This window comes from Squalius cephalus, assembly GCF_949319135.1.
Source record: "Squalius cephalus genome assembly, chromosome: 22".
Taxonomy (NCBI): domain Eukaryota; kingdom Metazoa; phylum Chordata; class Actinopteri; order Cypriniformes; family Leuciscidae; genus Squalius; species Squalius cephalus.
In genome coordinates this window covers 28,996,707-29,010,545 of record NC_137143.1, presented here as the reverse complement: position 1 = coordinate 29,010,545, position 13,839 = coordinate 28,996,707, and the positions used below count along the sequence as shown (strand labels likewise).

General features: G+C 38.6%; 1 protein-coding gene across 1 annotated transcript in view; it reads right to left on the bottom strand.

Moving 5' to 3' along the window:
* The window catches only part of cdk18 (cyclin dependent kinase 18), a 52,719-nt gene that overhangs the window by 17,051 nt on the left and 21,829 nt on the right, over positions 1 to 13,839 (bottom strand). Inside the window, exon 3 of the mRNA XM_079858281.1 lies at positions 1,430 to 1,557. Coding sequence (XP_079714407.1) covers positions 1,430 to 1,557 — 128 coding nt within the window. The remainder of the gene's footprint in view (positions 1 to 1,429; positions 1,558 to 13,839) is intronic.

The following is a 13,839-nucleotide window of genomic DNA, read 5'->3' as shown; positions in this document are numbered from 1 at the left end:
TTTATTTTGAATCCACTTTTCTAGCAGGTAGAATGCAGCACTATTATTTGTGAGACATAGATATGTCACTGAATTACAATTTACATTTACATTTACCGATGCATGAAATAAGTAATGTTACTGAATTATTATTATTTTTGTATTGTGAAAGGCATTATAGAAATACATTTTGATTAATAAATTATTTTGCCAGAAACTGTACGGAGCCTAAAAAATATAAGTTGGGAAGATGCTCCAAAACCGTTTGCATGTTCTCTCAAAAATATTGAGTTCTCTCGAGAAGCTTTGCATTCTCTCTTAAAGGGCTAGTTCACCCAAAAATTAAGATTCTGTCAGTAATTACTCATACTCATGTCGTTCCAACCCCGTAAGACTTTTGTTCATCTTCGGAACACAAATTAAGATATTTTTGATAAAATCTGAGAGTTGGCTCACTCCTTCATAGGCTGCAAGGTAATTGATATCTGCCAGCCCAGAAAAGTTAGTAAAGACATTGTTAAAATAGTTTAACAACCTTAAGTTTATCAAGCGACGAGAATACTTTTTGTGCGCAAAAACAAACAAAAATAATGACTTTATTCAACCATCTCTTCTCTTCCATGTCATTCTCCTAAGCGTATTGTAAAAGTGCAGCGCTTCTGGGTTGTACGTCAGAACGTAGGCTCACTATTGGCTGACGCTGGTCATGTGTGTGATGCTGGCCAATAGTGAGCCTATGTTCTGACGTACAACCCAGAAGCGCTGCGCTGTTACACTACGTGAACTCACTCAGAGGCCCACACACTTCTGCAGAAGAAAATTAATAGTTGAATAAAGTCGTTATTTTAGTTTTTTCTTTTGTGCACAAAAAGTATTCTCGTCGCTTGATAAACTTAAGGTTGAGCCACTGTAGTCACTTGGACTATTTTAACGATGTCTTTACTAACTTTTCTGGGCTGGCAGATATCGATTACCTAGCACTGCAGCCTATGAAGGAGTAAGCCAGCTCTCAGATTTGCGAGAACTTTGCGTTCTCTCTCAAAAGTATTGAGTTTTCCCAAGAAACTTTGCATTCTCTCTCAAAACTATTGCTTTCCCACGAGAAACTTTGCATTTGCACTGGAAACATATACTGCATTCCCCAGAGAAACGTTGCATTTTTTTTGTTAAAGCGATGTAATATATTTTCATATATATTCATATCATTTCCATCACAAAATGGGGAATGCAAAAGTTGTAAAAACTTGCCATCTCTTTAGTTCTTTTTATTTTACCTGGTGTCACCTTACAGAGAAACAAAGCTTTTAATAACGAGGCTTTTGTGCTTCTGGCAAGGACTTTATTAAGGACTCAGACAAGATTACAAGCAGAGCTTGTGTTGTTCTGTTAGGATCACTGGGTCTCCATCAAAGGAAAGAGCTGGAGAAGGATGAGATGAGACCGTACTCACCTCCATGGAGAATCGGCGGTGCTGGACTTTGTTGCGGTACTGCAGTTGGGTGGGAGATTGAGCCTGGCTGTCTGGAGCCACTGGACTGGGTTGCAGGCTGTGTAGACCCAGACTATTGGGCACCACACCTGTAGGACACAATCACACTCCTTACAGTTACTTTATAGATCTATAGATGACTTTGTATCCATAGTTCTCTGTCTACATCTTTGATTCATACAACTTTTTTCTTAATTGTGCTTAATATATTATTATTTAGTTCATTATTTTAAGTAATTGTGCTAGCATTTTTTGTTAAGAAATTGTTTGGGATTTTAGATCATTTCCTCAATTGAATTTGGTCATATAATAGCTACCAGAAAAACAGGATATGATTATTTGGTCAATACTGTAAGGATTTTCTGTCTGACTGTAGTTCAGTAGATGGAGCTGATATTCAGAAACCATCCTGTAGTCTCAGTTCATTTAATATTTATAAGAAGTATTTGACAGTGTTCTTGTGTCTGGTGGTATTGAGTGATAGGTGAGGAAAAGTACATTTTATGGAAGAATGGAAGAAGCAGGAGGTTGTAAGTGAGCGCTTCTGAAAATGTTGAAAAGATTCACTCCAAAAAATAAAATAAAATTGGTACATACAGTAAACGTACCCCCCCCCCCCCCCCCCCCCAGTTCTGTAGCCTGTCCCTGTACTCAAAGCCTATAGTTTTACTGATCCCGCTGTGCTTTGTTTCGTTGTTGCTTCTATTAATCCGGAAACTTCAATGGTAACCGTTGCATTCATTAGGTCATAAGAGTCGTTTGAAGAGTCGCTCAACAATCTCTCGTGCTGCTTTTGAGTGCGAATGAGCCATAGACGTCCCACCTCTTCTCTGATTAGCCCGCTAACTCAATAACCGTGAGGTCAGCTTTGGCATATGCTGATGACGGCATCATTAATCAAGCCCACCGCAGTTAGTGGAGCGATCGCAATTATCGCGCTGAGTTTCATGCATTTATGATGTGGCTATCTAAGTGCGTGTCAATCCAGCCACCCCAATTAATAATGTCTGTGTCAACAGACTGTCAGCACAAATCCAATTACGCCCCTATGCGGCACGTCCGATAGGGACCCAACGACCCCCTTAGCAAGCGCACGGCAGATGCCCACGGCAGCCTGGCATTATCACTGCCAAACCGTGTTTTCGGAGGTGAGAACGGAAATCAAAATTGGCTTTTCTGCTCCATCAGTTCAATTTAGACGAGGGGGCTTGAAGGGCCTCCAGAGGCGTCAGGGTGGGAGACCCTGGTCCATTTCACAGCGCCACGCCGGCATAATTGAGATCCACCTCATTATTGGGCCGAGCCCATCGCTGAATGAGAATTGCCTGCCAGGTTCATCCGTTCTCATTTATGCAGGTCCCATCCTCTCCGGACCGCACAAGTGAACTCTTTATTGAAGCCGTTTAGGCGGGAACGCCACGTAAAGCCACATCTGGCGGAGACGGCTGGTCGACGCGGTCGCATTATCCATGGTTGTATTTATCCTATCTGAGATGATCGCGACAGCTGTTTTGGAGTCCCTGTTATGACCCTGAATATAAGGGCGGGGTTGACAATATTGATTAATCAATCTTCATTTTAACTTGGGATTCTTAAATCTTAAAATCAATCTCTTGCTGTTTTCTGTGCTGTTTTCAGTTGATGCGTAAACAAAACTGCTCTAAACATTATTTTATTTTTTGTGCGCTTGCCATATAATAATCGCAATAATCTTTGTGCTTGTTACTTTTTATAAGAAACAGTCTCACCTTTCAAATTCTGTAAATTTTCTCTCTAAATTCAAACTACAAATGCTGTTTTAATGCTCTTTAACCCTGTAAAGCCTTGCATATGAAATAATATTCTGAAAAATAAAATGTTCTTTAATGAAACAGTGAATCTGCCATGAAAACAAGTTCTGTACCTGATATATGTCCAAATGAGTTGATATTGAATCGAGATTGGAATTGAATTGAAACAAAAGCTTGTGAATCGAATTCAATATCCAGCCATACTGAAGATATGAGCGAATCGGACCCTGCAGTCTCCCTCCTAATACGACATTTGAATTCATTGTGGTTCGCCCAGGTTAATATTGACGGCTCTAATCTTACTTGGCATTTGGTGTTGTCCCGAGTTTGTGCGGGGATCAGAATCCCTCCCTACCGACAGTCTGGAGGGGTATTTGAGTCTTGACCCAGGTGCGTGTGCCGAGGACAGGGTCAGAAATTGGATCTGAGCTGGTTGAATGACTCGGGTTCCCACCAAACATCAAAGCCCATCTCATCTGATCTAGGCTGACACACAAACTGACCCCCAACATCACACTCTCACTGTACCTCTCTGCTCGGGCTAACAGCGACATGATGAAAGGTAAGGATGACCACCTGCACTGACTCGCTATCCCGGACTGTCACCACGCACAGTCGCTGGTTTCTGCACTGTCGTACTCAGGAGGAGAGATCTGAAGCTTTGAAAATCATCAAAGATGCATGAGGGTGAGAACGATCCAATTGTGCGGATGGAGGGACAGACATGACTCTAAGGTCATAGATGGGAATAAAAAAAAGACAGACAGATCACATTTCGTTATTAATAAAGGCTATATTTTGAGGTGTAACCCTTACAAGTGTAGTATTAAACATCATAAAATGCCATATATATATATATATATATATATATATATATATATATATATATATATATATTAAAAAAAAAAAAAATATATATATATATATATATACAAAAAAAAAAATATATATATATATATATATATATATATATATATATATATATATATATATTACACAGTATAGTTAGTTGCTGGCTTAGTTCCTGAATGAATCAATGTTGTCAAACAAATCTATTGACAAAATGATTCAGTGACTCAGGAACGAATGAATAATGAATGAATCAGCTTTTTTGAAAGAATTGGTTTAGTGAACGATTCAATGAATTCTTGTTTCGAACAAACCGGTACAGTGACTCATTCATAAAGTCGGTCACTTTGCCACCTACTGGCGTCACGCAAATCCTCACCACTAATACACTGACAAAAATCTTCATAGTTTTTTGGTATATATGTTTATTATTAGTTACTCAGCTTTATGTATTATATAATCAGCAGATAATTGTTTTTTAAGAGTAAGCAAGAAATATTTGCTTAAAATATGCCATTCAATTTTCACACTCATTTCAAATGAGTCTGTATATTTGAAAACATGTTTTTGGAAGGAGATCATCATATCTCATTGGCATTCTCATTGGTTCAAGAAAACTCCTGACATAACTAATAATAGCCTAATCATTATACCGGTGAAGGATAAGATGTCAGTACATGAAACAGCTAAACACTCACTCTAGTTTAAATAAAGAGAATAACTGACAGATCACCCTATTCTTCTTTTTAGTCAGTTTCATTTGTTTTGTTGTCTTTCATGCCTCTTCTCTTTATCTTTTTAAAACCCTTTCTAGGTGCACAAAAGATCACTAATGCTCCTTTATGTCAATGACAGCCTTGAAAGCAGGAGTAGGCCTTGCTGGGTGATCAAAAGCCCTGTCTCGCCCCCTCCCTCTTCCAGCATAATGAGACTAACGCTTCAGCCCGTTCTGTTCTTTATTTGGCAAACCCGAGTATCCCCATTAACACGCCGAATTGAAGGATGAATCACCGATTCCGTCCAGCGATATTTGATGTTTCAGGTAATAAGCGTGGCTTAGCGCTAGCATATTCAAAGACTATCATACTTGGGTAATTTGTTTTTTCAATGGAAGATCATTAGTAATAGGATTATAACTGTAGAGCGAACCCTGAAGGTTTTTCATTTTCTCAGTGTCAGCGCCGCTCAACACATTGACACATTGATGCATGGCTCCTAGAGAGGCATTTATGTAGATGTTTCCAAATGCACCCTCAGTAGCGTGATTTCTGATTGGAGGATGTCAAAGACCTCAACCAATCATATGTCCACTTTATATTTTTGAATACTGAGTGCAGTAGGGATCTTGAAGTAAAAATCACATTTATTTTCTTCAAAGAGAATTCGATTTTTAGTGAAAATTACTTGCCATGAGCTCTGAGCTTAAGTGGTAATCAACTTAAGTGGTATTTCAACTTCATAAAAGTATGTTTAATAACCAAATTAACTCTGAAGAACTAAACTACCTATAATACTAATGAGATATCGACCAATGATAAAACTAGTTGTTACCAGAGTGCTCAGCGCTGACTGCATGCTCCCATAATGCATTTATGTGTATGTGTGTGTTGTATAAAACTATAATAGTGTAATAATTATGCTACAATAACTGAACAAAAACTGAAATCTGCACAAAAAAAGGTAAAGATTCGTTTTTTGAATGACAAATTTTGTTTTTGGTCTGTCTCATCCTCATAAAAAATAACTGGAATTGATGTCTTTTTATCATATTTTCATTGACTTTTTAGCTTGAAATCAATTGTTGGAATGCTGTGATTCATTTTGTAGCTGGCCGATTCGTTCAAGGCTTTACAGGAGATGTTTTTGAAATGCCTATAGAGAAAATGAATGGAAAAAAAGTCTGAGGTCACTGTTATATAATATACGTGTTAGATGTGCATTTTAGAGAACTAGGCTTCAAGGCAAGCTCTTATATAATTTGAGACATAGAGCGCATGTCAGCATTTACACTCTTTGTCTACCCTCAGTATAGTGGTTCCTCGCAACTTTTCTCTCTCACTGAAATGTTTTTCCGATTCCCCTAGCAATCACACGCAGCCACTGTTTTTTTTTTTCCTCCTCTATTGTTCGGCAGCATGAATCTCAACTTGTCTCTGATGTTTAAATGCATGCTGCCATTTAATTGCTTGTTGCTATGGTGACGCAGACTGTTAACAAAGGCAACGTCGGATCCGGATAACAAGAGATAGCTATTCTGTCTCTCAGGTAGCCATCTGATTCATCAATATTTATATCACATCCTGCTTTTCAGCAGATCTGAAATTCAATACCAGGTCCCCCACACAGCTTTAGATGTTTTATCTCTCTCGTGCTTTCTCCATCATTCTCATATTGATTTAATTACATTTTATGTTCACACCTGGCCTAGGAATGCAGCGGGGGACAGTTTTTGCCGAAAACAGGCGGGTAAATGTTTTGCTATCCTTGATTTGTTAGGATGGAGGTAAATACTCCTAGCCCACATATGCTAATTTAAAAAACAGACAAAGTGAGAAAAACTCAGAGAACGAGTAAAGAGAGGAGCGTTGGTGGGCTGGTTGGTGTTGCATTTCAGTAAACATCAAGAGAATGAATGTTAAAGGAATAGTTCAGCAAGAAAATTAAAATTCTGTCATCATTCACTCATTCTTATGTCGTTCCAAACCTGTAGGGTGGACTTTCTTTTGTGGAAGCAGAAAGTCCTGTCGAGTCGACTTGCATGTAATTTGGAGAACGAGGAGCTCAAACTCCAATAAAGCACCATAAACTATCATTATATGACTCAATATGACTCTTGCGCTATATTACAAGCCTTCTGAAGTCATATGATTGCTTTGTGTGAGAAACAGATTGAAGATTATTCTGTGAAAATCTTCCTTGGCATGTCTGTTTGTTTCCTGCATAAATCTATCATATGGCTTCAGACTCAGAGGATTTAAAATGTAGTTCATGATTCAAATGGCATACTTTAATGATGTTTTATTGTGCTTCTTTCAGATTTATAGCAGTGTTCACTGAGTGTACATTAAAAAAAAAATCCTTTTTGTTTTTCATGGAGAAAAGAAAGTCATACAGGTTTAGAACAACATAAGGGTTGACTCATTCTGTGTGTCCAAATATAATGTATACTCGTACATCCACACATTTTAATCGAACAATGATTCTTTTAAAATCTGTTCTGACACTCTGTTTGAGCTAGATCTGTCAGTCGAGTCAAATCAAATGAATTACATATGTTGATTATGAATCAGTTAATCACCTACATAAATATTTTTCCTCAGGAAAGATTCAAGACATTATTTTACATAAATCATTGAATGGACATTACATAAAATGGTTTTAGAGGTCAATAAATTGTTTTATTTAAGTGATAAATGTCTATACCTTCTGTGTTGTGTTCTTGCTGGATTTTTTTTTTTCACTTTCACTTGCACTGTTGATAGTCTTAAAGAGACAGTACCATTTTACCACTTGCAATGCACATCAATGCAATATGCAGATAGTTCAAATGGTGCATGTAAACAATATGGTGTAGGCATTTAAATGACAATCATACATTCTAAAATATTTAAAATGGAAGAATTTGTTAAATAGGCTCCTACAGTTGGTATTCGGTTTCATTAATATTTGGCGGTAGGCGAATGAGACTGTTATATAGCGCTTTCAAACCACAGCACAAAGACACCGTGAACGAGCGAGAGAGGGAGAGGGCGGTAGTGGGCCTTGGTTTCCTTCATTTGCAGATATGAAAAGCGAGGCCCTATCCAGGCTCATCATTTAAATATCACAGTGGCAGCGAGCTCTTTGATCTCCTCGGTGGTAATTGGGGTCGTAGCAAGCGAGTCATTTTCCGCTCTTTCTCGCTCTCGCTTCCTCTTTCTCGTCCTCTTGTGCACTATCGGAGAGATTTTCCTCTCCAGGAAATCCAGCGGCAATATGGACTCCCCACCAATCTTTCATATCCGTCCCAACCTTCATCTACCTACTGTACGTGTCAAATTACATCTTGGCCTTCTCTAGTGACACAATCCAGACACGCCGCAGAAGGTTCCAGCAAATAGCTTGCAGGGCAAGCAAATACAAGAGGATGTGCTCTGGAGATTTGTCTTGCCTTTTTATTTGAGGTGTCCAGAATAGAGGAGAGATTGCGTAAGCTGTGAATCTTCGAGATGAAAGAGCAAAGGGTCGTGATGGTCGACCAGTTGATCTATATATATATATATTTTTTTTTTTTAGCTATGCTGCTTTAAAGGGATGAATTCATAAACGCAGAGAAGGTTTTAGTGTGCTGACACCATGCAGTTAAACTGTCAGGATGGTAAATGCTCTCCATAAAGTTGCATCTCTAAATGTATCCATTTTAAAACACGACTTTTACTGCTTTTGTAACAAATCCACTGTCTTCAACAATAAATTTCAAGACATGATACTTTTTTGGGGGTAGACTGTGGTAGTTTTGTGCAATAAAGGTTGATTTCATATATTTGTTAAATGTCTTTCAGTTACCCATTGTTGAGTTTAGTCAGTGCTATTTTTATTAGTTGAGTGTTGATCTATGTACACATACAGATGGATGGCGTTGTCTCAAGACAAAACTCATCTCGTTCTGTTCTGTCCTATCAAGCTGTTTTCAACACAAGACTATATATATATTTTGCACAGATGAGTAAAGTTACTGTTGGATGAAATATTGGAGTAGAAAATGGAAGAAAAGCCCTGCAGTTTGACCCTTTGTAGTAGCTCCCCACAGTCTGTGAAGAGGTCAAAAGGAATAATAGATATGTCTGACAACAACTTAACTGCGAGTTTCCTGGGCTCTGTCCTGAAATGACTTTCCGTGCACCGGGACCTGCACTATTTGTGTGTGCCCTGCCAGTAGGCTGCTGCCGACCCTGGATGTTGGAGTATGTGTGTTTCCTATTTCTTGAAGGCCTCCGGGCTCAGACTGCCTTTCTCCCAATGGACTCCAGCAGAGTCTGTCTGCACATCTAAACACACCTATCAGGTCTATAAAGAATCTGCCTACATCTCTGTGAACTTCCAAGAGCTCAAACCTCCCTTGTGGAATTGTATCTGAGGCTTATATCTATATCAAAGCTATCTCGTGAGTCCCATGGGGGCATAAAACAGCTGGTGAACTAGTAGCTGCTGTGGGAACGTGAATTGTTTTGGATATTCCGATAGTGGTGTGGTATTCCTAGGCAACCGGAGAATGATTAATGCAAAAGAACATGAACATTCCATCATCATTTACTCACCCTCATGTCACTTCAAACACGTATAAAGGCCCGTTTTGTCATCGGCCACTTTAAAGGGGTGGTATAATGCCCTTTTCACAAGATGTAAAATAAGTCTTTGATGTCCCCAGAGTGTGTATGTGAAGTCTTAGCTCAAAATACCCCACAGATATTTTTATATAGCATGTTAAAGTTGTCAATTTTTGAGGGTGAGCAAAAACGCACCGTTTTTGTGTCTGTTCCTTTAAATGCAAATGAGCTGCTGCTCCCAGCACAGTGGGCGGAGCTTCAAGAGCTTGTGTCCTTTTACCTCGCACAGACATGCACTGAAAATTTCTAAAACTTTTAGCCTTTTTATGTTCAAACCGAAGTCAGACAATGATGGAGAGACTCAAGACAACATGTAGACAACCGTTCTGAATGGTTAGTTGGTGAATTTATGTAACTTATGTGTAGTTATCTTCTAGTCATTGATTAGCATATTCTGTCTTGATAATCTATAAATCACATTCCCGGGGGTGGGGTTTATGTAAATTTTAGGGTTAGTGATGTCACTAACCCGGGAGGAAGCTCCTGTAGTCCCTACCAGCCGTTTGTTGTAGTCCTTAAAAAGCTATTTCTTTAAAATAAAATATCTCCCTTTGCTTTGAACTTTGAGCTTTGTAATTTTGCAGATGTTGTTTATGCTCAAACTGCAACATTACACACTAACTAAAGTTAGAAAAGTGAAATCATATTCAACCACCCATTTAAATGCTCAAGCTCTGAAAGCAGGGTGGATTCTGATTGGCTGTCAATGTTTTTAATTAATCAGCTTTACAAAAAAAATCACTCTGTGTGAATGGGTCTTAACTGTCTTTCATAAAAGGAGATGTTTTTGCAGAATGTTCATGCAACTCTTTTACTTACAAGAAAATAATATAGTGAAGAGTGACTGCAGCAAAGTCCTATGGATTGCGGCAACATGACGGTGAGTAAATTATGACATAATCAGAATTCCTTTGAATAAAGGAAATGAAACATTTTTTTCTGTGCTTTCGGTCTGGGCCTAACTTCCTTTTTTTTTCCAAGTAGACATCCCCTGTTCGAAGACAAAAGCTCTCAACTCATTAATAATGCAGAGAAATCGAGCTGTCATTGAAACAAAGGTGGCTCAGTGGTTGAGGTGAATGACTGATAAGCCGTGTTACTGTACCCTTGTGGGTCTGAACCTTTCTCTGGGGTGGTGATTAAATATCTAGGCTGGTAACTGGAAGGTTTGCAGGTTTGAACCCTGAGACACTGCTTGTAAAGCTAATTTTACTCTTAACTTAGCCAGTGATATTTTGCTTCATTATGGGGTTACAGGTGGCGCGCAAACTCAGCTAATTATACAGAATTGATTTTAGTGTCCAGTTGAAAGTCGGTCATCAGATATTAGGCAAATTGTGTTGAAATGATGTGACCCACTGGACCATAATTCATTATGCAGAAAAAGATTAGCCTTATGAGTGAAAAAGTGAATTAATAATAGAACTTGGAGAGCTAAATATTTAGACTAAAGGTCCTTTCACGCGACTTGTGTCAGGGCTTCAGTTCACCTCTCAACATAACCGCAATGCTTTCACCTCTGTATGTACATGTTTAGGTTGGTAGTAAAAAAGTTTTTATTATTAACAAAGGAAGATTTGTAATGTTCATGAGAGAAGTCTCAAGGCTGCATTTGTTTGATTAAATTAAGAATTTTGAGAAAATGTATTACAATTTAAACACTTTTGATCAATGTAATGCATCCTTGCTGAATAAAAGTATTAAAACTAAAATAAAATAAAAACTTACTCCATCTTTTTGAACAGTAGTGTACATAAATAAAACTGTTTAAACTTTTGAGCGTTGCATTACATGAGCCTCAGGTCCTCTTTGGTCTAGTTATTTTTCTCCTGATGTGTGTGCTTGAATATAAGCTATTTTATGCACACCTGAACACCTGTTTCCTTGTTGTGGTGTTCGTATGATTGTTTTGATCTGTACCTCTAAGCAAAACCATCTAGACACTGCAAACCTTAACGTTTTTCATCGGAAATGAACACACTTTTCATTCATGCCTAGCCAGAGGGCCACACGACAGCTGGTGGTTATTTCGATGGCTGTCTCTAAATGACATGCCTCTCCTTTCAATTCTGCCTAACAAACATTGCATTCATCTTTTGCGGTATAAACTACTCAATGAGATTTAGTGTGCTTATAAAAGCCCTCTCGCTGTGTGTGTGAATGTGTGTGGGTGTTTCTGGGTCTGTAATTATGTTCGAACCCTCCAAGGAATCTGTCGAAAAGCCATTTTGGAAGCATTATCATTAAATATAGCTGACATCTTTGTGGTAATCAAGAAACACTTGTTAACTAAAAGACTGCCGCCAACATTCGCGTGATGACTCCATCATGGGTGTCTCTCCATGGAGAATTACTTTGTTGCACCTCGATCAGCGATACATCACAAATATAACGAGATAATGGGGGTAGACGTGCTGGCAGGGAGGAAATATGAGGTCCGACTCCCTAACGTGACTCGGATCGGTTTCTTCCACATTAACCTTGCGGTAATTGAGTTTTAATAATCTTAGGTATATAGGCGAGTAAATTGGAACGAAGCGTTCTGTTTCTCAGGGCGCTTCCGACGCCTTTTTCCATCCCGACCTGCAGACGTCTCTCCCTCCACGCTTGGTTTGGAGGTTCATTTGCAGCTGCGGGGTAAATAGAAGAAAACTGCTCTTGCATTCTTGGACCCGCTCTCTCCTTCCAAACTCCAGCTGTCTTCACTGCTGCCGTCTCTCCTGGGGGGTGGAGGAAGCAACAGCGTCCCGTACCCTCAGCCAATCAGAGCAGCTGGTCCGTGTTGGGGGGAAAATGGGGCGTTGTGGAAACAGCTGCCTCAGACAGACAGCTGAGGAGCCTGAGTGCTCCCCAAACAAATGTTTTGTTCCCAGCATTCAACCAGGTCCAATTCCCCGTCCTGCCACGGGCCGAGGGTTCATCGCCCAGTTTCGCTTCCGAGTATGAGTTTATTCGGTCGTGTGTAACCAGACTTTTGACTTTCAACAAAGTTTGATTTACCGTGCAGCCTGTTCTGACCAAGAACCGCTAGCTTAGACAGGAAGAGACACAGTTTGTTTAGTTTTTACATGCCGTTTAGCGGTGGGTTTATCTGATTTGATGCCACTAACCTGCAGTCACTGTTTGCGGGTTCGCTGTGGGCTTCGGTCGAAGGGCGTTTTCAGACCTCTAATTTGTTTGTATTTGTTGAAAAATGTACTAAATTGTTACAAAGTTGCATTTTCTCTTTGGTTTAATTTATTTTCACTGGGCAACATTTGAAAATTGAAAAAGTTTTGAGTCTTCTCATTGGTAAGAATGTCTGTGTGCCGTTTACACTATCGTTCAATCATTTGAGGTAGTAAGTTTTTTTTTTTATGTTTCTGAAAAGTCTCTTATAGTCTCATTTATTTGATCAAAAATACAGTAAAAACTGATATAATAAAATATTATTACACTAAAAAACTTTTTTACTTTAAGTTTTAAAATGTTATTTATTCCCTTGATGGCAAAAATGTTATTTCTTCAGCCATTACATTATTGCTGATTTGTTGCTCATGAAACATTTCTTATCAATGTTGAAAACTTTTTGAAAAATATTTTTGTGAAAACTGCAGATACTTTGATGAATACAATTTTCAATAGAACAGTGTTTATTTGAAATAGTTAACATTAAAGGAGAACTCCGTACTCCATAGTAATCGATTGTCGAGTTCACACGCATAGGTTTAGTTACCTATGATCACGCGCGTGAACTCGACAATCGATTACTATGGAAAACAGGAAGAAAATACAGGTATGTGCGCTGGCTGAATAAACATCATTTTTATTCATATCTTTCACATCTATTGCAGTCAGATTCACCCGTGTTCACTCTGAAGGAATCACTCACATTAGCTGTGCACTTGTAATGACACATCAAGGATGTTAAGAGGCTAAAAGCTGGTTTAAAACTTGCCCCATTGAAGTCAACAGGGTGTGAATTTTAAAAAGAGGATAACACGGTGTAGGCAACACCGATTTTTGTCGTTGTTCTCTGTATTGACAGCACTCCAAATTTACAAAAAAATGAGCTCAATGTTAAAATTGACCGGAGTTCTCCTTTAAATAGTAAACATTATAAACACCTTCATTGTCACGTTTGAACAATTTGATGTATTCTTGATAAATTAAAGTATTAATACTTACAAAATATTAATATTTTTCAGTTTGAGCGGGAACCAGGGACAAGTCTGGAAAACAATATTGCTGGGCATTTTCGATTGCGCACCAATTTGCACCACTGTTGTGGTCATTAAAATCATATAAATCTAAACATCATGGGTGTAAATTTGTTTTGTAATATAATGCATTTACAAGTGTACAGAATATACAGTGACTTGATTTG